The following is a 25,290-nucleotide window of genomic DNA, read 5'->3' on the forward strand; positions in this document are numbered from 1 at the left end:
TGTGCTAACTTTTTAGCTCTAACTGCATATATCTTAATCTTCTTTCTCTTTGGGCTTTTCCCTTCACAGGTCGCCACAGCAAACACCAACTACCCTCATGTCCTCCATCACTACATCCATAAACCTCTTCTTTGGTCTTCCTCTACGCCTCCTACCCGGCAGCTCTAAATGCAGCATCCTTCTACCAATATATTCACTATCTCTCCTCTGGACATGTCCCAACCATCTCAGTCTGAATTTACTTCACATAAATCTTAATAAGATATTTTTATAATACAGTTTAGTTTAAAATGTTAATTCTGCAATATAGCATAAGGGGCACGTGACAAAATAAATGAATTATATTATGAGAAATAGTTTTTGAGATAAAAGTTCTATATTTTCAAGGAAAATATTAAATATTATGAGTAAGAAAGTTTTGTATTTTTTATGAAAAAAGTAGTGAGAGGATGTGTTTTTCAGGAATAACGGTACATTTTCAAGAAAAATGAAATTCTTTTTTTAAGAGAAAAATAGATATATTTTCTTGCCCAAAGACAACTGGGATAGGCTCCAGCACCCTCTGTGACCCTTGTGAGGATAAGGGGTAGAAAATGGTTGGATAGATATATATTTTCAAGGGAAAATGTTTTTTAGGGTAAACAAGGGCAAAGTTTTCAAGAAGAGAAGGAAAGAGAGAAGGAAAACAGGTTGAATTTTTTGGAAGGAAAAGTTGGGGGAAGTTGTTGTATTTTCCAAGTTTGTATCCAGAAAAAGGTGGTATATCATAACCTACTCAGCGCCTTTACAGTTTAAAATTGCCAATACTGTAAGTCTAGTTTCTTCCTTGTTATTAGTAAGAGTTCAATCATCCAATCCTACAAGGAACACCAAACAAGAGACAGAAGAATTTGTGAAGATTCTGCACATTCACAATTCACCTAAGTGGTGTGCATGTCACAAATGCATGTTCCTTAACTCACAGACCTTTAGCATTCTTTTGGAGCAAATTCTCGCCGATTGTTGGGTCCAGTGTCTGTTTTTAGGCTGTTTGCAAGGAGGAACCATGAGATAAAATATTAAAATGAAGAAACTAAGAGACGTCACTGCGGCCGCTATGAAAAATTAAAACACGGTAGAGCAGTAAAGATGGGCTTTTGTGGTTTAAACACTAATAGTATATTCAAAACACATGCTACCACTGTTATTCAAAGGATAAATCTTTTAAAGAAAAAAAAGGACCATGCTTCTTTGCCACAATCATTTAACTGATAGGAACACGCAGTTTTGTACCGCATGCACAAACACACACTCCTGTTTTCCAAAGGCTAAATTCTAATGAGTTCTGTCTCTCTCTCTCTCTCGCTCTCTCTCGCTCTCTCTCTCTAGCTACAAGGCTTCACATCCTGCCAGCACCAATTGGCTTCATGCTGACCAGTCCGCTCTATTCCCACCCCCACTCAACACACACACACACACTCCAAACTCATACACCTCCAACCTTCACACAGTGTACCATTGAATAATTCAGACTTTTGCAGCAGATCGCACGAGCAAGTTTGGCTCATGTGACGGTTAAGCAGAAGAACGGTGCAGAGCATGCAAGATTACGTTTTCTTTTGTTTTTTTTTTATGTTTTTCCAAGAGCAGAGCTCAACGGTGTGTCAAGGAACAGCCCAATGGTGCGGCAGCCTCCTCGTCTCCCCCAGCTGCAAGGTCGGCCACACTCCTTTGTAGCCTTGCTGTATAACTCCCTCGTACATCCCATTGAGGCCCAGTATAATGTATAGATAGTACCGCCTATAGTAATACCCATGCACCTGTATGCAGCTTTTTAAAGACACGTCACAGACGCAAAAAGATCATGAAAAAAGCAATGGAGGAAGAGGGAGGCAATTGAGAGGGTGGGGATCTATTTAGTGTTGACATTGCAGGAGGCTATGTGTGCATGGTGTGTGTCTGTGTGTGTGTCAGTGTCACAACATAATCCTCTCCCTGCTCTCATTGGGGTTTTAATGCGGGTGCTATTTCCATAAACCTGCCTCCTACATCACTGCCAGACTCTTACACTTGCACCCCCATCCTAGGTCGAGTATAATAATAAAAAGGCCTGCTACTGAATGGATGCAACAGAAACAGTTAAATAGTGTATGACAGTACATGACATGTGGATGTGACTGAGATTATTTTGGCCTTGAAGTCACCAGGATTTGAGGGAGTGAGGACACTATGGGTGAGATAAGGCACCTACCTACCAAGCAGTACAAGTTAGTTCAGCTTGCCACAGTACGGAACATGAAATCTGTTAGTTGCACTTCAGTGTTTCCATGTAAATTGAGTGACTCTATAATGTTGGAACCTTTGTTTGTGTTGCTATGGTTATCATCACACTTTCCAATCCACCTTTACCAATCCCCACCCATTGAGCCAATTCATGGCGAGAAGAGTGCTATTTTTTCCTGAGGTACAGAGAAAAAGTAACATGTCACATCACACATTGCATGGGTTTTCTCCGGGTACTCCGGTTTCCTCCCACATTCCAAAAACATGCTAGGTTAATTGGCGACTCCAAATTGTCCATAGGCATGAACGTGAGTGTGAATGGTTGTTGTCTATATGTGCCCTGTGATTGGCTGGCGACCAGTCCAGGGTGTACCCCACCTCTCGCGAGTGAGGATAAGCGGCATAGAAAATGGATGGAAGTAAAAGACAAAAGTAATATATTTAAAATAATATTATAATATTAAAAACATGTTAGGGCCTTACATTTTTTTTAATAAATAAATTACGTTATCAGAAAAACTTTTTTATTTGACAAGAAAAAATTTGAGAAAACTATATTATTTATTATTACTATCATAAATCAAATTCCTAATGTTTTTTAAATGTTATTCTCAGAAGTTTATGACTTTATTCCTTTGTATAATTTTCAGTGTGAGAATAATTGTCAAATCCAATAAAAAAAATCCTGTGTTTAATTAAACCAAACTAAGCTGTACAATCATTTTGTTCTTTCCGTTGTGCTGTATGTATACTTTAGGTACCACACCAAAGTGGTTGGTGCCCTAATAGGAGGTTGCCAAAAAAAAAAACATGAAACACTCAAAGGACGGATGGATGGCAGACACTAGACTCATGCAGAATCCTTCTGTTATTTATATTCATTCCAGGGTGTTGTGTTCACTCTATGAATAAAGACTTCCATGCGCTAATTTGCCACAGGAGGATGCAAACATACTCGCAGTTATTACATAATGAAAAAAGTAGCTCAAATACAAAGACAAATAATATATTCAGAAGTGGTGGGTGGTGTGTCATCACGGCAAGCTGCCACATGTGCATGTTTTACTCCCTGCCTATCTGCATCTGCACTGGCTGCAAATAGATCCAAGCAGTGTGCACATACACACCTGTTTGGTTGTCAGAGCTTCCCGTTTGGGTTTTTTATTTTTTTGCGGGCAAACTCACATGTCAGGCACTGCCGTCCCTGGGGTTCCTCATGATATCAGCACTATATTCCAGTCCAGTGCATGTTCATTAGGCCATGCTGTTCCTTTCAGCGGCTAACAAGATTAAAGAGTGCGTAACACAAATAAGAGTACAACCAAGGACTCCCAGCAGGGTCCAAACATCTATTTTAAGGCTATCAGAGCTCCTGACAGCAAAAGGACACTTTTGGACCCTCTTCATGTTTTGGACTAAACCATCTGTGCCTTCTGGTTTCCATATGGAGAGAACCTAGTACGTATCCAACAAACAATAAAAAGTGTTAGAGATGACTACTTGTCTGTACTTGTACTATGTGACATATTGTTCATTCTGGCTACTGTGGCTAAATGCTGATTGAAGCACAATTAGATTTCTAGATGAGGTTATGAAGTATGAAAGAGGGTTTTAATAAAGCAGATCATCAAAAGTAATGCCAAAGATGTATTGTCTACAGAAAATAGTCTGAATGAAACAGGGCATTTTATATTGTAAATATGTATACATGGCGTACCCTGTCTCCCGCCCAAAGTAGGATAGGCTCCAGTATACCCCTGCATACCGCCAGTGAGGAAAAGGCAGCATAGAAAATGGATGGATGGATGGATGGATGAATAGTCTTAGTTTTAGATTCATTCATTCATTAATTTTCTACCGCTTATTCTCATGAGGGGGTGCTGGAGCCTATCGCTACCTAGCTTTCTTCGGGCGAGAGATGGGGTACACCCTGGACTGGTCACCAGCCAATCACAGGGCACAGATAGACAAACAAGCATTCACACTCACATTCATACTCAAATTCATACAATTTTGAGTCGCCAATTAACCTAGCATGTTTTTGGAATGTGGGACGAAACTGGAGTACTCGGACAAAACAGAGAGAGAGAACATGCAATCTCCACACAGAGATGGCCGAGGGTGGAATTGAATTAGCTGTGTTGCCTGCGCAATAACCACTCCCACGTTTAAAATACTATTATATTATATTTCATCAACAATCTGAACTAATGTGAACAATTACAGGGCTTTAACCAGCTTTCTCTTCAGAGTTTTTCTTATTATTAAAGCACAACAATCATCCTTTTTCTTTCTCTTCTACCACCAAAAAAACACTACTCGATTGGCTGGAGTGAGGAGCTACAAAGCATGTGATTTTGCTAGAAATCCTTCAACATGGTCGGGAGTTATGGTCGGGTGCCTACAGAAAGCCATCTAAATCCAAATCTGGACCGGGGCCTACCTATTGAAGACCACAGGTCAAAAAGCCCAATGGCATAATATTAATGGCCCACACTGCCTCATGTTTCCCGGGCCCACTAAGTGAAGCTGAAAGGACGGCAACAGCGAAGTAGGCGCATACAGCACGTGAACCCTCCGACAGCCTTCAACGCTGGCTTGTTCTATTTCTATGACATGCTCTAGCTCAGCAAGAGAGGGGAGCTGGGAGCTGTGGACGTGTCCAAGAAGTCAGCATGAAAGGTTATATGAAGCACGATTGAACAAGGTACATGAAAAGGGTTTCAAACTGCATGTTGTGCAATGTCGTGTCTTCTAGGGTGCGTGCGTGTGTAAAATGCAACGCTATATTTGAAAACAAAATGGCATGAAAATGTCATCATGGTGACCTTCAAATGAAATAAACGTGTAATGTAAGAGTACTATCACTCCAGTCAAAATTGAGAGCTTGTCAAGGAGCTTAACATTACATACAGTAGATAGAAAAATAAAATAATCACGTCACAAAAAGAAAAATCTGACCATCGTAAACTACCATTTTTAGAGACATAAATGTGTCCTATCAATCATTATTCACCCCTATTCTGTCCATTAAAGGTTACCTATGATGCTTTTTCCACTTTTCTGACCAATGAATGTAGTTAGAATGTTCTATTCTCGTATTAAGTTTCAGATAATGAGGTTTGCGTAATTGGAAGTTTGGGATGGTTCTGAACGCTCGATTTCAGAGAGTTGTTTTCCAACACCAGCACACTGTGACTTCACAGTGAGAAGTCCCGGGCTCCATCCAGCTGGTGTATCCTTATATGGGCGTGCCCAGGTACTAGGCTGAAATTCGAGGGATGGCTAACTTGCCCAAAGTGGCAAGAATCAGGCAGAAGTGGTTGGAGTTTTAGATTCCAGGTGAAGAGAAAAATATGAGACTGTTAAGTGAGCATGGGCAAAGTTGGACTATACAAAGCTGGACTAGGCGCCAAACTGCTGGTGAAGTCCGATACCTTTCCAACGTTGCTCGGTTATTTTGAAGAATCAGAAGCGCAAGCTAACAGACCGTTTGGGAAAGACAAGGAAATACAGCTGGAATGGGTCCAGATTCTGGAAGATCTAGAAAGCTTTCTGTGTGGGTTATAATGTGGAGCTGCATTGTAAATGATATGCATGTGCAAAGGAGCATAATAGGTCCCCTTTACATTGTTGATCTGTTTATTGCAGTACTGCAAGTAACCACTGAGGGAAAATTGGCAGTATGAGGTTTTCACGCTTTATCCTATTGAATGCCATTTAGAAATCCTACCTATTTATATTTTTCAACAATTAAATAAAATTAAGTAAAATTAAAAATGCATTTCATTAATTGATTCATTTATTTCCAATATACCTTTTAAAATTTAACAAATGCATTTTTTTACAACCTAAATGTATGTTGAAAATTTAAATAATAATAATTCTGAACTGTGTGTTTTTGTAACATTATCTTACTTGAATCAGTAGATGCAGGCCTTTGACTTGATTTTTTGTACTTGGAAGTTGTATATGGCTAAAGAGAGTTCATTTCCTCCTATCACTTGGCTACACAACCAACCTAAGCCACCATGCAGAGCTGAAGCATAGCACTGAAAATGATCTCAAATCTCTTGAGCAAATGATGCATTTATGTTGCATGCTTCTACCCTTGTCATAACCTTTCTGGGGGAAAAAAACAGAATCACTGTATTGAATGGCTTCACAAGGATGAGGCAGCATATGTCTAATGTCCTCTAGAGAACAAGACACAATGCAATCGTAGAAACAAGACCTTCAAAGGCTGAAGCTGCTGATTGAATTGCTTTCCAGTGTTTCTCATCTCATATATTTTATGAGCAGAGAGGTGGAGGAGACAGCACTTACCCCTGGGAGTGTTTTCTGTTCATGGAGGGCGTTCTGGGCTTTGATGGCGGACTCTCGGGCGCAGTAGGTGAGGAAAGCGCAACCTGTAAAACAGGAACACAACGTTAAGAACAAAAACAAGCAAAAAAGGGTCATACAGGAGCTCTCAGCCGAGCCACAAATATCTGTCAAAGTCACACCACATTGATACATAGTAAATGGTGCGAATACAGTAGCACAAACATGTCTATTTATGTTTCAAAATGGATCAATTTGCTTGGTTTTAGTTCTCTAAAAGTGGGTCGCAAAGGCTGCTAGAGTATGCGTGCATTCACTAATGGCCGCCCATGCACACGCCACACAACATCTGTCACAGAAGAGACGAGCGATGAGGAGAAACCAGATGGAGTATTGAGGCAATCATTTTCCCTGTGACTGTCTGAATAAATAGATTTGCTTGTGTTCTATTAATGAGGTTCACATGGGTTACCGTGCATCAGATTTTCTGCCCTTCCCGATAATGCTTTACTGGATCTTGTTTTCCACCTTCGAGTGCATTCAAGCAGGTGGTAATGTACTGTAGGCTTATAATGCAAAAGAGACTTTTTAATGATGTTATAACAGTAATAGGTGTCACTAGTGTCTGTTTATGAGCACCAAACTTAAGGAAAATATATCACATCCCTCATTTTTTTTGCTCCTTTGAGAGAAGCAATCGATTATGAATTTATGGCTTTTTATGACATGGACATATCACCACCCTATAAATGGAAGGACAACTTTGTCAGAAAAAAATGGCTTCACTACACATCTTAAAATAAATCTCTACAACTCTCTAACCTAGCATGATGTTGCTGTTAAAATTTTAGCACTGTGCTGGAGTTTCTCACGTTTGTGTCCTCCTGTCCAACTCCTTAAAGGGAACTAATTTTACTTTTTTGTGCCCGGTCACTTCCCCAAAGACAGCTGGTATGGCTCCAGCACGCCCGCAACCCTAGTGAGGAGAAGCGGTATAGAAAATGGATGAATGAATGTATTCTTGTGTTAAAGCGTCAGATAATGAGATTTGCGCATTTGGAAGTGAACGCTGAAAGAAGTTTTGGTTGGCTCTGCATGCTTGGTTTTACATAACACAGATTTTTTTAAAACCATTTTTCCATACTACCATTCCCTTGCTATGCGTGGGTAAAAAAGACACGCCCCTTCATCCAGGGTCATGACCTTCGAGGTGGCTGCCTATAAAAGTGGTGTCAGGGTGGCCTCCAGTGTGTCACTCCAGCCCCAACCTAATGATTTCCAATGACCGCCATGCAAATCACTCAATCACTCACACTCGACCTCACACTGCCTTCTTTGCACGCATCATCAGGAGTGCTAACATTAAAAAAAGTGTGGCCCGCAGCTTTTTTTTTTTTTTTTATGGCCCTTGGGTATCCTGAACATATTACTAATAAAATATGGCACTATTTGCTTTATCACATATAACACAAATGTAAGATATTGATGTTTTCTTCAAATAGCGTAACATATCTTAGACTTCATTCAGCCTACATCCTTCATTTTTTCTGTATGCGGCCCCCAGTGGAAAAAAGTGGCCACACCCCCACTATAGGGGTTTAAGAGGAGGGAATTTACGTTCACTCTTTGCATTACAATTGCAACATATTGTATTTGTTGTGCAGCACAAAGGGCACAGAACATAAATTAACAACAACCCCCAAACAAAGCAAAGTCCCGAACTCCATTTACATGAGATTCTGTGCTCTTTAATACATGGCTTGATAAGAATTGGCAGGCAACAGGCAAACTTGCTTTACCGACAGCATAATTGGAAGCCAAACAGGTGCTGTGCTGCATGGCATAGCAAAGTGTGAGAGAGGAGGCTGGGGGCATGATGAAATAGTTTGAAATCCAACAAGAAAGCCACGGCGGCATCGGGACCCTGCTGACAAAGCAACAGGGAAACGTTCCTATTGTGAGGAGATGATCCTGTGCATCGTCTGATAGAAACCTTTAAACAGCCTTATCTACCACATTGATTTCACAAATTCCTCCTCTGCTTTTCTCTTTGCAGCTGCCAAATCTATCTCTTCCTTGCAACGCGCCCCAGCTTCCTAATGATATATTTTCATGTGCACCACACTGTGTGTGTGCCTGTGTGTATGTGTGTGTGTGTACTGGGAAATAGGGCCGAGTCTCTTCATCTCCACTGTTGAATTGCCATGTAATTAAAAAGTGAATAAGTGAGTGAGACAGAGGGAGCATGGTGAGATGAAGCATGCAGCCAAGGAGGTCTTTGTAAGCTCACCATGAAGAAAGTTTGGCATGGGGAATATTCTGGTAATTACTTTGTCCATAGCCTTAACCACATCTAGCATAGAAGTTATCCTAGAAGAGTTTACTTGCATCTCTTGGTTCTTGTCTATGTGAGGTTCTGCTAGTCTCAAGCTGTCTAAAAGACAGTGTATCGAACAATTAGAAACTAAAGTCGGACGGACCTTCTGTTTTGTTTAACTATTTGCAAAATAGAAACTTGCAGAGGTATGTGTTGCAGCAAGTTGTACGCTCTCACCAGAACAAGATAGTAGCTGATCAACACATGTTAGGGTACTTGTTATAATTTTTCCACTTTTCTGACCGATAAATGTAGTAACGGTGTTGTATTCTCGTATAAAAGGATGCCAAATTTTCAGATAATGATGTTTGCGCATTTGGAAGTGAGCCCTGAAAAAAAGTTTGGGGTGGCTCAAAACGCTCGTTTGAAAAGGCGTGGTAAAACTGGCCCTTTGTGATGTCACAGAGGGGCGGACATTTCAGTTCATCAATAGCTAAAAAGTTATTTTTTTTATCATGATTATATTTGTCTAAACACGTGTACACGCATTAAAAGGAGCATAAAACTGAAGAAACAGGTTGTCTAATAATAACTGTATAGCTGTACAATAATTATAGAACAATATACTGTAGTTATACAGCAGGTGCATGGTTGTGTCTATAGTTAAGCATAAATTACATACCACGGCATTGTCAAGTGCAGTTCTGGGACAGACTGAACTGCACATCGCTTTTCACTCCCTTTGTTGACCGCCCCTTTGAGAGGCCGGCAGAGAGCCAGGCTGCCCCAGGTAATAAAAAAAGTGTGAACTCGTTCGCACTGTGCCATTTTCCTCGCTACATGGGGGGAAAAGTGTGAAGGTAGCAAAAAAAAACAAGTGAAGCGGTCCTGCTGGCAACGCATCTTGCTTGTTTCCTCCCCTCTCTGACATTATTTGCCATCTTTGGAGAATGGGCGGCTAGATGACTTGTGTTGCACTTTGCACTTAGTAGGAGGGTTGCGATATAGTCAGTTTACGAGATGAGTTGATACATGAGATTGGGTGTATAAGACAAGTCAAGATGAGATTGTAACACTACTTTTAAGCAAAATAAAGATTGTCTATGCTCTCCTGCACTTTGTGACAAAGACACTGTATGACTGACAAAAGGGCTCACGCCGTTCATGCTGTTGTTCTATAGGAAAAGTGTGTCAAGGTTTTGAAACCAATGCACAGCATGAACCCTGTTTTCCGCATACACATGGCATAAGGGCAAGCACTAGGCAGGATGTGGTGACGTTTCAAGGCTTGCGATGTGTGGGCAAAGTGTGGGCAAAATTTGGGTACCGCCTCAGTATGGATTTGGGAGCATGGAGACACTATGTAGCACTTTTAGTGCAGGAGGAACTTCCGCTGTGTGCGAGGCTGCGTCGGGCTACGGATGACGTGACATGTGACATGCGTGCCCTCTGCAACCACTTCCCACAAGTGGTGGGTGCACGTCAGTCTCAGCACTTCCTCAGTGTGGCTGTCCAATAACCGGCACACCTCACGTGGACCATGACGAGTGAGCGTGTGCGCCATGCTGACAGACGAGTGCCAGCATTTGGTCTCCTTTCCAGGATGCCGAGGGCACAGAAGAGAGAGTCGGCTGCATCTGCAGTTCAGAAGGCAACGGATGCAGCGGGAGGGGCCCAGCAGAGGCGGGCAAACGTGCTTTTCATTCAGGTTTTCAGTTAATAATGTGAGAAGACTAGAAATAAATATATTGTGAAATACAAAACGGGAGTTGTGGATACCAGCATTTTATTCATGTTCTGGTAAAACAAGCATATAAACTTTGTTTGGCTTGAAATAAGATATGAAAATAAATGTTACAAAATGAGTACCTCTTGGTCGTTTTCATTTTGTAAAAGTAGCTCTCACAAGAAAAAACCTTGGCCACCACTAATGTAGCCAGTATTTAAATAATTACACATAATCGGTATTGGCCGATTTCATTCACGGTTAAACAGGTTCGGTATATGCAGCATAAAACCCTGATTGGAACATGCCCAGTTACCATGTTTTGTCCCAATGACAGAGGACCATTGAAATATCACCATGTCCACCACTCTCAGCTAATGAGAACCATCAGTAGTCTAAGTGAAGTTGTTTTTTTTGTCTATGTAAGAAAAAATTATTTCCCCTTATGGGACTAATAAAGGCATGTCTCTCTCTCTCTCTCTCTCTCTTGTTTATAAAACTGAAAAAAATATTTTTTTTTATTTTACTGTAACAGTAGCAACTGAGATTTGACATCACACACTGCAGTCATACTGCCAAGAAAATTGTACCATTTTCACCGCCCTCTCCTGCTGTCTATCTAGCCACAGAGTGTCATCCACATCACAGTGCAAGTTCACCTGACTGTCAGGTGGTCTCAGGCATTGAGAGGCGTACTAAAACATATGCAGTGCAATGTATTTTTTTTAACTGAAAGCATTTGTGTTCTTACCTTTTATTTGTGTGTAAAGTGCATGCAGCCTTTCCTTCGCCAGGAAAAGTTCTGGTCCTTTGTTGTCTCAAAGTTTGACCACCTTCTGGCGAGTTTGGGTATATAGTCCTCCATGCATACATTGAATGCGTTTTGTTCGCTGCTAGTTAGTCGTAGCAGACAAGCACGTGGAAGGACGTTAGTGATTGTACCTTCCAGCTCAGGCGCGCCCCCACTCCTTCAGGTTACAGCGGTACTGCATGTCATGGTGCGTAAGACATGTTTCTGCATCATTATATTATTGGTGACATGCTGACCAACTGAAAGTAGCAAAGCCAACTCAGTGTGCACTCAGACGGCTTGTTGAAAACATTGGAATCATATAGTAAATATATTTATAATCTCATTAAATCGACAAATATTAATATTTACGTTATGTGATAGCTAGTATATAGAGTATTTATATGACCGATGTGTTAATTTAGTTAATTGAATTTCACCAATAATTCATTTCATGTATGTATTTGTCGCAATATGCATTTTTTATAGTCAGTTATTTTATTTGCACTTCTCTATTTGCACTTTCTTTTTCTTTGACATCGTTGTGATGTCACTTCCTGCCATTCTGGCGCGCTCCGCCTTTTGATGAGGCGGTATGTTAGTCGGTGGCAAGAATGGTTGACTGCATTAAGTATGACTATATTAGGCATTTCATCCCAGTATGTGTTTTTTTTTATAATGTGCAGCATTTAAAGAAAATTCATAAAAGTTACTGCTATTAGTTAAGCTAGTTTTTAGGAGTTCGTTTTTTTCATGTGGTTTTCTTTTTGTAGGAGACGTTTGCATGACAAAGTATTGACGTTGCTGCACATTTTATATGTTGTGCACAGAAAATAAACGCCCCTTCTGGTTGGCGAGAGAATTGCAGCCTTTCCACCTCGTCATTCACAACCAAAGGACACAACGCAGAGCTTATTTTTAGCCAGTGTCAGCACAGACCGGCTACATTTACATAAATATTTGAAAAGAAAACGCAAGAGTTGTTAGATAGATAGATGGATAGTGTAGTGCAGTGTAGTGTAGTGTAGCGTAGCGGCAAAGGAAGCCCAGGCATGCATCATCAGCACTGAAAGAATGCGATTATGTCCTGAATCATTGGCTGGAGGGGAAGCAAGAGGGAGGCTCAGAGGCACAGATTGACCATGAGGGGCGTAATCACAGTGGTCTCTGAGAAGCTTTTAACTCCTATAATCACTCCCTTACCTTGGAAAAATAACGATTCCCGAACTGATCACGGTCCCAAAAAGAGTAAGGTAGGAGTGTAATAAAAGAAGAAGAGCACGCTCCTTCCCCGCCCACCGAAATGCTCTCACTCATTGTTCTGACAACAATATTTTCTCTGCCTGGGCCTAATGGCCTTGTAATGAGTGTTATAATGTAAGCTGTAGCCTTGCGTAACCTGTAAACCTTAATGAAGTCAGACAGCCACCTTAAAAGGGGGCTGAAGGAGGGGTCAGCACAGCTCAGTCACCATCGCCTGATCTCAAAGCCCGCTACATCCTTCCATCAGGGTGTCGTAAATCACTGTAGCCCACTCATCTTTCAAGCTTCAGGCTCCAACGTCCTCCCCCATTTCTCCTTTCACTGACCCCTCCCTGTCACCCCTCACCTTGAGCTATGGTTGGAATTAATGAACATGCATGACCGAACGCAAAAAAAGCAGCACAGGCATCCATCAAGGGTGTACGAATACAGAGACACACTATGATACTGTATTTGTTTTTTGTTTTGTTTTATTACGTACAGTGTCACGCCGAAACACATGACATTTAATAGCCCGTTGGTCACCGCATTCTTCACTACCACAATGTAAACCATCAACCTCAAGATACCAACCACAAGATGGCAGTAGGTGCGTTTGGTACATTGTGAGTCAGAATCCAGCACTTTTTTTTTTACCTCTATATGCTCTTTAAAATGTTGGTTGCACTACTTAACTGTTGATGTAAAGTTCAGGCGTGTTATACTTGGTACGTGGTACTGTTGTTTACAGTGAGGTCTTCATTAGTATTAACGCTGGTTGAGTGTCTTACCGCTAACACAATATTGGTTCTGTTGCTGCTGTGTTGTGTAATATTCATTCATTCATTTTCTACCGCTTTTCCTCACGAGGGTCGCGGGGGGTGCTGGAGCCTATCCCAACTGTCTTCGGGCGAGAGGCGGGGTACACCCTGGACTGGTCGCCAGCCAATCACAGGGCACATATAGACAAACAACCATTCACACTCACATTCATACCTATGGACAATTTGGAGTGGCCAATTAACCTAGCATGTTTTTGGAATGTGGGAGGAAACCGGAGAAAACCCACGCATGCACGGGGAGAACATGCAAACTCCACACAGAGATGGCCGAGGGTGGGAATTTAACCCTGGTCTCCTAGCTGTGAGGTCTGCGCGCTAACCACTAGGCCGCCGTGCCGCCCTGTTGTGTAATATACTTGTTAAAAAAAGATAATGTGGTCAAAGAGCGCCACAATTTCCATTTCCACTTTCTCATTGATTCTAAATTGTTATTAAAGTTGAACAAAATAACGTCTTATATATAATTAGTTTTCACTAAGCCACTACATGAGGCATTACAGTGGTTCTGACCTCCAAGCAGGCTTGAATGCAGCAATAGTCGAGAGACCCTCCCCTGGTATCCTCTCTGACCCCTGAGAGAAAAGACCTGAACCATTGATTTGTTGCTACTCACTCACACACAGACTACACTTGCCTCCCAGTAGCAGTCAAGCAGATCCATAGGCGGCGCATCCCAAAGGAGCGCCATGTCGTGTACTTACATGCCGTACATGTGTTAGGGTGAGGCGTGCGCGGCGTAATAAGGCTGACAAAGGCAATAAATTCTTTTTTGAGATGCTCTGCGGTCCGAGAAGGATCAATATTGGGGTAAAGAAGCCATCATAAAAAAGAAGGATGCACTGACACAGTGAGGCAGGGAGTAATTTTCCCAATACTTAAGACTATATACACTGCGGGGATAACAACATTATGGCACGGCTGGATTCCATTTCCAACTGGCTCCTAATAAAGTTATCCAGGGGGATTGCTGCCTCTTTGAGAGATGACATGACAGATTGCAAGTGGTCATCCGTCGTCAAGTCGGCCAAAATCTTTTCAATACGTGACTGTAGCCCTGAGAGCACATTGGCCAATCTTTGCTCTTTATTTGTTGTCGACTTTCCGAGTACTCTATCCTGCTTCTTCTATTAAAGTCAGTGCCAGCTCTATAAATACATCTCATGGCCAGCATCCCCCGATGAGGGAGCTAATTGACACAGTTAATGGATGGACTTTCACAGAGCTGTAAATAATGTGGAGGTTGCCACTTAGCGCCTCCTGCTGTTTTACTTCTGGGAGGCCAAAGAGAGTGAACCTGCCAAGTCCCGTCTCTACAGCCCCGACATGTCACTCCCTCCCTACAAACGAGTAAGCTCTTCCAGGATTTTTTTTTTCCACAAAAATCAATACTCCGTACCACCCGCCAACCTTTGCAGGGGAAATGCCGAAAAACGGCATCTTTTGGGAAAAGATGCAAGAAGATACCACAAAATCATACATTTTCTTTATGCTTAAACTTTACCTTTGAGATTTGACACTATATTACTGCAAACCCCTTGATTTTGTGGATTATGTAGAATGATTTTGTTTATTTCCATTGTGTGACTATTACCTTAATAACTGGTGGGAGGAACAATCACATTGAGATTGGGCACCTGTGAGTGAGCAATTATTTCTGGTTCTCATTAGCAACTAGTGGGAGGAACGATTGCATTGAAGTTGGGTTGAGGAGTTGACTAAGTGGATTATTTCAAGTGGTTGTGTTTATTTTTATTACGCAAGGTGGCGGTTATCATTAATAAGTGGCAGGAGGAACAACTATATTCCTCATGCAATACTGGGTGCTTGAGCCATTGTTAGCCACGTTAACAGAGGAGCAGAGCTTGGGGGAGTGCAGAGGGCTTATCTGACGTACAGCCATGAGTTCCTTATATGGATAAGGAAGTCAGCCCCTCTGTGACATCACAAAGGGGCAGTTTTACCACGCCTTCTAAAACCGAGCGTTTTTGAGCCATCCCAAACGTCATTCAGGGCTCACTTCCAATTGCACAAACCTCATTGTCTGTAACGTTGGCATCGTTTAAGACGAGAATACATTTTAACTACATTTATAGGTCAGAAAAGTGGAAAAAGCATAATAGGTCCCCCTTTTAATGGACAGAATAGGGTGTTATTTCATGTCTAGGAGGGCTCTAATGTTTAAAAAAAAACACTACAAAAGAACATAAACAGGCTTTCTATGCCCTACAAATAAAAATGTTCAATTTATAAAAAAGGAATCCTACTTTGCGGAAATACGCTTACTATATATAAATAAACACTTGATTTGAACAACAGGAGCCATCATTTTCTTCTCGCCATTTTTTCCTGTTAAAAACACATGATGGTCAAAATGTGTGGTGGCGTGTGTCAACACGAACCAGAGGAGGGTGAGAGGGCTTACATACATAAACATGCATGAAAAAACAAGCTGGAACTGGTTTTGTTAAAAGAGCAAATATAGCCATAACTTGTGAATTTTGTCATTAGATATTATTTAATGAGAATTGAGGTAAAAAATAAAAATGCTCACTTCACAACATTTCATGTAAATCTTTTTTTTTCCTGCAAGCCAACAACAAACAGCAATGTGAGCACAGGCTCCAAAGATAAGAGTGTATTCCGTTCTACAGTAGACATATTAGACGTGACACTCCTGTCAATGCTCACCTTCTTTTAGGCCGTTTAAACCTCTGAGGAAGATCGATTGATCAGAGCAAAGACACAATCGTGGTTGACCGGCAGGCGTCAAACTGTCTGCTAACAAAGGGATCAGGTGCTCAGTGGCTTTGATACCACAAATTGAAAGCTACCTTTTCAAAGACGACGCTTCAAACGGACGACAATCGCTCAGATGGAAGGAGGAACATCGTTTGAGGAAGGTGAGCCAAAAAAGACACACTAAAAAAGTCACACTTTATTGTTACACCGTGCATTTTTTGTTTTAGGTCATATTTGCTTTATTATCTCATATCTTTTTGCGCTCTTATTATTATTAGCACAAATGGTCTTGATGACTCATGCTTAAAAGAGGAACATATTTCAAAATCATCTAAAAATGCATACTGTATTGTCAGATTAGGATGTATACATAGTGCAGTGTTTTGGGGGAAAATGGGATGGGGGGGAGTACTCAGTGATGTCATGCCAGCAGCGCAGCAATGGCAGCTTAACCTATTTTCGGAAATACCACACAGTCTCTATTTATAACTGGCAGCCTTCACACATGCCTGACTGAACAATTACACACACATCTTTTGATTAAGGCTAAAGGCTAAAATTTAATTCACTTTTACTTATATGTGTTATTTAAAGACATTATTTTGAAAGTCTGTTTTTGAAATGAGTTACATCTTATAGTGTAGGGAATCAATTAGAGCAACAAAGCTCTAAACAAAGGAAAAAAAAGGAATCTATACGACGCACTCCTGACAAGGGAGTCAAAATATGTGTATATTGTGTAAACGGCACATCAATAATGACTTCCACTGCAAGTCTTTTTACAGAATTAAATTACAGTTAATCTCAGAGCCCACTCAATAAAACCATGACCAGGTTTTTCTGTCTCCACCCCCAATATCCAGGATTAAAACAACGATCAATATATACATAGAACTGGTGGCGCACATGGTGAACGAGTGGTTAGTATGTAGGCCACACATCAGGAGATCGAGAAGACCTGGGTTCGATTCTCCATCTCTGTGTGGAGTGAATGGTCTATCTGCCTAGGGTTTTCTCCGGGTACTGCGGGTTTACCCACACATTCCAAAAATATCACAGATTGAAAAGTGCCTATCAAGTCTACATGGGGTCTATTTTCGTGGCACACCCCTTGCAGTGGTAATTTCGTCCAGCGCACCACTGTGCACAGCCAATTTGATAACCTGGTAGACTGGGCTGCGCCGAGATGAGCGTGGTGGCGCACTGGGGAGGGGGGTGGTGGTGTCCACATTCTCAGCTTGACACAGTGACAATACCATGACAAAACAGTCAGCTGAAAGCTCGCCAGCTCCAACCTGGTCTATTTTCGGCGCAGGTGATGCGCACCCGGCAGGCGCACAGTGAACACAGGTCACCAAAACCTCACAGGCAGGTTTTTGTGTCCGACACATTTCAATGCAATAAACAATCACAGTAACCACTATTTAATGTAACCGTCTGAACCAGCATGTGCATTTTGTATTAACTGTCCCATCACATCTGATGATAGATAAAAAGATGTCATGCATAATGGGAAGTCGGAGTTGGAAGTGGAGGTGGAGATGGGCCATGGGTGGAATGAAGTAAAACATACCGTTTAGGGAATCCAAGGAAATAGAGCCTGCATAGGTGCAGATTCTGGAAGATCTAGAAAGCTTTCTGTGTGGGTTATCGTGTGTAGCTGCTCTGTCGGAGTCCACAACTCAATACAAAGGTCCAAAAATGATCATAATAGGTCCCCTTTAACTAACCAGCTAGAAGGCGTTGATCCACACAACTAATCTCATTCTGTTTTCTGCTTTGAATACAGTATAAGGCCGCTTGTTGCCAGGCAGAATTTACCAGGCACATTCATTTGCCCAAATGAAAAGAAAAAAAGGCATACACATAATTTAGGGCAATTTCCTCCCCTGGGGACTGATAAAGTATTTCTGATACTGATTCAGAGGGCTGCGCTGCTACACACAGCAGAAAAAGTAAGGAACAGGAAGTCAAAAAGACACACCAAGGACATCACAACCACAAACTGCACAATATGGACTTTTACAAACAGCTTGACCATCATCCAGTGTTACCAGACAAAATTTTACATACATATTTAACTGGGAATCATGGAACTGTCCATCATCATCCCAGCCAAGCCTTTGTATGTGCAATATCATCACATATGTCAGAGGTGTGTGCTGTGCTCTTTTGACATTTGCCATAAGACACAAGCAATAAGGCGATGATGTTCATTACATCACTGAAAAGAGACTCAAAGGTGCTGACAAACCAAGATAAATGACTTTACACAAGATGGCATGTCATGCTACATGCATGCATCTCAATCTTCATATCTTTCATTGTTATGTGGGAGAACCACGGTACCAATATACTGTATCCTGCTAGCTGAGAAGGAGGAAGAAAAAAAGTCAAAAGTTGAATAAATATTTGATTAGCTTATTCTATGATTTAATATGCTCCTGCTTGGCTGCAGTCGAAGGCAATATCGATGCTGAGTTTTCCTAATGCATTAAAACTATGCTGCCTTCATACTGATGCATACATCACCTTGCTTGGCCTGTATGTTGGCCATGACTGTGTGTCTGACTGACAGCTGTCTGTCTGTCTACTCTAACACCTGTCTGCCTGGTGTCCTGTTTGTCTGTTTTTATACCTGTCTGTGGCACCGCCATCAACAGCCTACCGGTTGTACCTGTCTGTGCCTATCTATCATCCTGCCCGTCTATTATTGCTGCCCAACTAGCTGCATCTGCTTGCCAATCTCTCTACCTATCCTTGATGGCTGTCTAATTCCCATATTTCCTGTCTGTCTGCAACCTCGCCTAACTACAGTATCTGTCTGTCTCACTACGCCTGTCTGTTTATCCCAATGGAACTATTAAACTCCATCCACTGTGTGAGATCTGCATTCCGTGGAAAAAAAAACTTTTTTCTAATTAAAGCCGAAGGGAGAAGTTTTCTGCCTGTAATGTATTGTACATGAGGAAAGCCTTTACCTATTAATACCAATTGGGCAACAATAATTGGCAACCCTCAGATGTCGTGGGCAGAATTAATCATTGGAGAAGGAGGAGGAGGCAGACTAGACGGAATTTTTAATTGGCAGAGGCAGCCACTGTTTAGGGAAGGCAACCAGCTGATCACCCAAGGGACGCACCGCTTCAGACAATGCACATTTGCTAATCCTCTTGAGTCAACTTATTATGGCCATGCATTATTATCGCGCTTTACAAACTAATTCCATGTTCTCCCTCGCGGATTACCACAGGCAAAACACACGCAAAGAAATAACAGACAAAGGACGCGATGGAGTAAATTGCAATGAAAAGCTGCTGATGAATTGTGTGTTTGTGTGTGTGTCCTTGTGAGGGGCATAACTCATATTTCCATCAGGATCCATACCTCATAATCCATTTTGATTAATAACATAATTTACTGTACAAAAACCACAATGTCAGAGATGGACAGTGACATAGCAGATTGATTATGTATCGTTAATCACATCACTAATTGGAGGATTGCTAAGGGGCTGAAGTGCTTCTGTGCAAACCTAATTAGATGTAACTTTAGCAACAAGAAGGGAAAGTCCCTCCTTTGATATGAAAGACGTTTTTCACATACAAGTACAGATTGTGGTTCAAATTCCACAGCCTCACCCTATCACCGTTTTCAATAATAAATTAATAAATCATGCTATTTTATGGTTGAATATAGTCTATATAGAGGTTTTTTATGCATCTTTAAGACCATTTTACGTCAATTAAGCATTTTCAAGCATAAAAAGTTCAACTAAAATATAAGTATTGTTCACTAGGTGTCACGATCCGCAAGCTCGCCTGTGTGACAGTTTATACTTGTATGCCTTGGTTCCTGTTTCATGCTCTTGTTTTGGTAGCGTTTCCTGTTTTGTCTGCCGGCTTTGCTGTTCCCTTATCACTCGCACCTGTTGCTAATTGTGTTCCCCTCCTATTTAGTTCAGGTGCGTGCTCCCTAGTTGGTTGCTGCATTGTTTGTTGTAGCTCTCCACGCTACTCCAACCGTCTTTGCTCGTATCCTGCTGCTGTATACCATATCAGTATATATTAAATTGACTTTTGATCTGCACTTGGATCTCCTGCTCTCTGCATCTTGGGGTCGTGTCGCAATGCCGAAGCCAAGACGTGACACTAGGTGTCATATTACTGTAATGTTTGGTGAGCCATGCACCACACTGGAACAACAGACTTTTATTGCAGCTTTTAATTATCTCGCAACAAGCACAATAATAATACCCATATAATAAAAATAATAATAGTGACACGGGATACTGTTACGACCATAACCAATGCCAAGCTAAAACTCAATTCTGAACCCCCGACGTCACTTCCTGTCCTCCACACATCCGGAACACATTTACTGAGCCACAAACAAGCACAAGTTTTAATTATTTCTTTTTATCTGCTAATTTTATCTGATATGTTGGGTAATATGAGTGTAAATGATTATTAGAGGGCTCTAATAAATCATAAAAGCAATATGTAGAAGCTTGCAAACAGGTTTTCTATACCTTAAATATGACTATCTTCCATTTATAAATCAGGAATCCAACTTTGTGGAAATGTGCTTATCACGGTTGGATCTGTAACCAATTAATCATAATAAACAAGAGATTACTATACAGCAAATTTAGTAGTATGAGATAAGAGCCATTACCGGATGTACCTACAATTTACAAACAAAAACTTTTCGATGAATAGATCAATATTATAAACATGTGAAACTGTGATAAAATAAATATAAACAAATGTCATCTCATTTTTAAAGGGGCATAACAAGGGAATATGCAGTATAAAAAAATATATAGATTCCCTTTTATGAAATGTTTTTTTGAGATAAAGTGATATGTATTGTTTTAGTCCAATTAATTTTAGCAATTGTTTTGTACCAAAAAAATAATAAATTAAAAAATTAAAAATAATAGTAATAAGTCTATACTGGCAACACTTTTGAAAAGGGATATAAAGGATTTTAAATTACTTTTCATATTAATAAAAATGTACACAAATTTACACTGCCATTGTCTGATTTTTTTAAGAGTTATATGAATATATATTTTTTTATTTTGTTCAGTCCAATACCTTTGTTTAATTTAAATATATATATATATATATATATATATATATATATATATATATTTCATACAAAAAAAATAAATGAGTCTACATTTTGTTAAGGGTTACATAAAGACTATGTCTTAATCCAAATAGTTTTTCTCAATAGCTATTTTATATTAATCAAAACTGACAATGAATACTTTACAATATTACAATTTGTTTATTTAAGGTGCAATTAGAATATCAAAGCTACTTCCTCTGCAAGCTAAACCCGCTGGTGATGGAGCCACAATCACTCCACAGTAAATGCTGCAATCATTACGCAACACAGGGCAATGACACGTTCACATGTGTTTGCACACACTCCAGCGCGCAATCACACACCAATGAATGAATAAATAAAAAGTCTTGCCCTGTTCATGTCTGGAATAGCAAATATAGAATTAGAAGCTCATGTCATCTAAGAATATCATGAGACTTCTAGATGCCGTTCTCAAGCTTTGCTTTTTCTTTGTTTTTTAGATTTGTTTTTACCACAGTGGACTCACAGTCAAAGCTGTAAAACTCAAAATGTAATTTTTTCTACGGACAACTATATAGAAAGTAAACTTGGATACACTTTAAAGTAGTCCCTGTGCACTTTGTGTCAATTAATATCAACTGAAAATTATTATTATTGTCTGCCATTATTGTCTGAATAGTTGGCAATGCAAGTCAGTAGCAGCATGAGCTGCATGAGTGCTGCCTGTACTGGGGAGCTGGACTTCATTGAGAGGAAACATGAATTTCAACATGTACTGTGAAATTGTGAAGCACAGCATGAGTCATGGACTGCAAGGAGGTTTTCGAACTATCACGATAAGGAGCCCAAACACACCTTCAAGATTACAAGTGCCTTGCTGAGGAAGCTGAAGGTGAAGAGTATGGAGTATGGAGCAAGTATGTATCCTTCAGACCAAAACCCAACTGAACACCTTCTTCCAAAGTTTTTTTTCCTGGAAATGTTTGAAAAACTACTTTGTCATAAATCACTAAATTAAATGAAAAGCATGTTTGTTCACATTTTGATGGGGTATCCAAAAACCAACAAAACATAGACATATTTACTTTTCATTTACATAAAAAATAACAGAAATGTCTTTTTCTGACTAGATTAAATATCGGTTACTGTGGAAACCAAGAAACTCCACCACCATCATCAATGCATCTTAATTTGGGGGAGAACATTTGCAACGTTAGCTTCAGGGAAGTGCAAATCATCAAAGAGCTGATGATGATGGTGGTGATGATGGTGATGGGGGGGTGGGTGGTGGATGGAGAACTCTGTGATGGACTGCAAAGGGTGAAGTCATTTTAAGAAATGAATTTCCCCCCTTTGGTGATTTACGCGCTGAGGCCTATCCATGGTAACCAACTTCATTACGGAAGGTGGAAGTTGTCAAGTGTGAACAGTGAGCAGCGTGGATTTACACCCACTGCCTCCTACTGGGTGAGAAGCTGGTGGGGGGTGGGGGTGGGGGGCGTTCCACTCTCCGTGGAGACATCCGTCATGTTGTCATATACTTTGGGGAGCCTTCTTCTTCTGCTGCTGCTACTACTATACTCCTCTGGTGGGTCAGCGAGGCTTTGAACTGGTTTTGGTCGCCTTAGCGCCTATAGCACTGTACTGTATATCCGGCTGATGTTGAGGGAAGCATATGGATGAATAAAAGATGAAAAGATGGCACTGGCTCTTTAAAAATGTATCCATTCCAAGCGCCTCTGCCCCACTTAGAAGGGGTGAAGCAATAAAATAACACTTGCTTAAGGCTAAAATGATCACCAAATGCGGGAGGAACCGGCGCGTAATTGCACAAACAGAGCATGCGTAATGCGCATCATCATGGCTTAAATGATCCTTATTCATAAGCAAAAGTGATAAAGTGATGTGGTTGTTTAAAAAAAAGGCAATTAATGGAGTTGGAGGGTCGCCACGGTACCTTTGTGCATACCGGTGTAGCGGTCCTTGAGCACCGTCAGTTCGTGGATCTTCCCAAACTGTTCAAAGAGAGGCTTCAGGTCCTTCTCCTCCAAGTTGCGCGGAATCTGCCCGATAAACAGCTTAATGGCATCCTGGTCCTTCATGGCGCCGCTCTCCGGATGAAGTGAAATGGGTTCCGAGCCGTTCATGGGTTTGGGCAGCGTGATCGGCGGGTACTGGTGCTGCTGGTGCGGGATCAGGAGCAGTGAAGCTTGACTGTGTCCGCTGAAAAGGAGGCTGGAATAGTGTGGAGGAGCAGGATGCTGCTGCTGAGGAGGAGGATGCTGCTGCTGCCTTCTTGTTTCAGTCTGAGTGAATCTGGCCATTCTGAGCTGGGAGCAGAGTGGATAATAATGACAACACACATACACACACTGTGTGAGAGAGAGCAAGCACTCAGCTGGAAACCAGGCTGACTTTCTAGCCGACACAAACGCGCACACACGTACGCACACACACACACACACACACACAGCATAGAACGAGGCTGTGAGGAGCAGAACGGTGGATCACCATTGAGCATGCACGCGATATTAGACGCTAGTGAGCGACACCGAGTGGTCATTTTTATTACTACACTTTAAGACAGATTAGTTTTGTGTAAAATGTGAAATGCAGCAACTTAAAAAAATGGTTTATTTGAACATATTCGGGCCAATATTGTTAGAATCTCAGGTGTCAACTACAAAGAAAAACTACCCAATTTCAATTTGGTATGGTGAGGAGGGGGAAAAGAAAATGTGGTTTTGGTGGTCGGCCATTGTTACACAACGTCCAAGAATTCTCCCATGAAAATTTCACCAATATCTTGCAATAAATTGTTGCAAAAATATTATACTGATTGATTTGACATGCAAATGGGAACATACAATTTTTTTAGATTTTTGAATAGTCCCTCCTGATCCCCAACCTCCACCCCACACACATACACACACAGCCCAAATACTGGTTTTGCCTCACTATTTGAGAAGGAGTAAAGGTAGAGCATACAGAACTGTAAAAATGACAGAAACCACTGTAATCTGCATGGAAGTCCAGTAGTGCCTCACCGGCCATGAACCACACTCAGAGTCCGGGTCGTGGGAGCAGCAGTCTCAGTAGGGAACCCTGACTTGCCTGGTCAGCTCCTCTAACTCCACCACGAGGACACCAAGGCGGTCCAAGGACAACTGTGAGACATAATCCCGCCGGCATTTCCTAGGTCTGACTTCAGGCCTTCTCCCAGCTGGGCATGCCCAGAATACCTCACCAGGAAGCCGTCCGGTAGGTATCTGGACGAGATGCTCGAGCCACCTCAACAGGCTTCTCTCGATGTGAAGGAGAAGCGACTCTACTCTGAGCCCCTCCTGGATGACTGAGCTCCTCACCCTATCTCTGGGCGAGTGAGGGTGAGTCCAGCCACCCTAAGAAGGAAACTCATTTCAGCCGCTTGTATCCGTGATGCCGTTCTTTCGGTCACAACCCAAAGCTCATGACCATAGGTGACGTGGGGACATACACCGACTGGTAAATCAGCGCTCTTTTCACCACGACGGTCCAGTATTACTCCAGAAGCTGCGCTGATCCGTCTGTCGACCTCATACTCCAACCTTCCCTCACTTGGGAACAAGACACCGAGATACTTGAACTGCTCCGCCTGGGGGCAGGACCTCATTCCCAACCTGGAGGGAGCACTCCAACCATTTCCAACTGACAACCATGGCCTCGGACTTGGAGGAGTCTCATCCCAGAAAGAAAGAGACCATCCGGACCACAGAGATGAGATCCTAAGGCCCCGGAACTGGATTGAACAGGACTGCGCCTAGCAATCCTGTTGATGAAAACTATGACCACAATCAGTGACAAAGGGCAGCCTTGGTGGAGGCCAACATTCACCGGAAACAGGTATGACTTATGGCTGACAATGCGAACCGAGTGACACGGTCAAATGCCTTTTCCAGGCAGTTGGGAA

At 41.5% G+C, this 25,290-nt stretch overlaps 1 protein-coding gene across 8 annotated transcripts in view; it reads right to left on the reverse strand.

Moving 5' to 3' along the window:
* celf5a (cugbp, Elav-like family member 5a) overlaps positions 1 to 23,765 on the reverse strand; it is a 219,618-nt gene extending 195,853 nt beyond the window's left edge. For 7 of the 8 annotated variants that reach the window (XM_058073577.2, XM_058073570.2, XM_058073572.2 and 4 more), the window contains exons 1-2: positions 23,299 to 23,765; positions 6,589 to 6,671 (exon numbers count right to left, since the gene is read on the reverse strand). In XM_058073577.2, the coding sequence (XP_057929560.2) occupies positions 6,589 to 6,671; positions 23,299 to 23,665 (450 nt within the window). In that variant the 5' untranslated portion in view covers positions 23,666 to 23,765. The remainder of the gene's footprint in view (positions 1 to 6,588; positions 6,672 to 23,298) is intronic. The other variant, XM_058073574.2, reaches the window with a different exon arrangement.
* Positions 23,766 to 25,290: the final 1,525 nt, after the last annotated feature.

Source organism: Doryrhamphus excisus, linkage group LG4, assembly GCF_037039965.1.
Source record: "Doryrhamphus excisus strain RoL-2023G ecotype Guam linkage group LG4, RoL_Dexc_Guam_v1.1, whole genome shotgun sequence".
NCBI lineage: Eukaryota > Metazoa > Chordata > Actinopteri > Syngnathiformes > Syngnathidae > Doryrhamphus > Doryrhamphus excisus.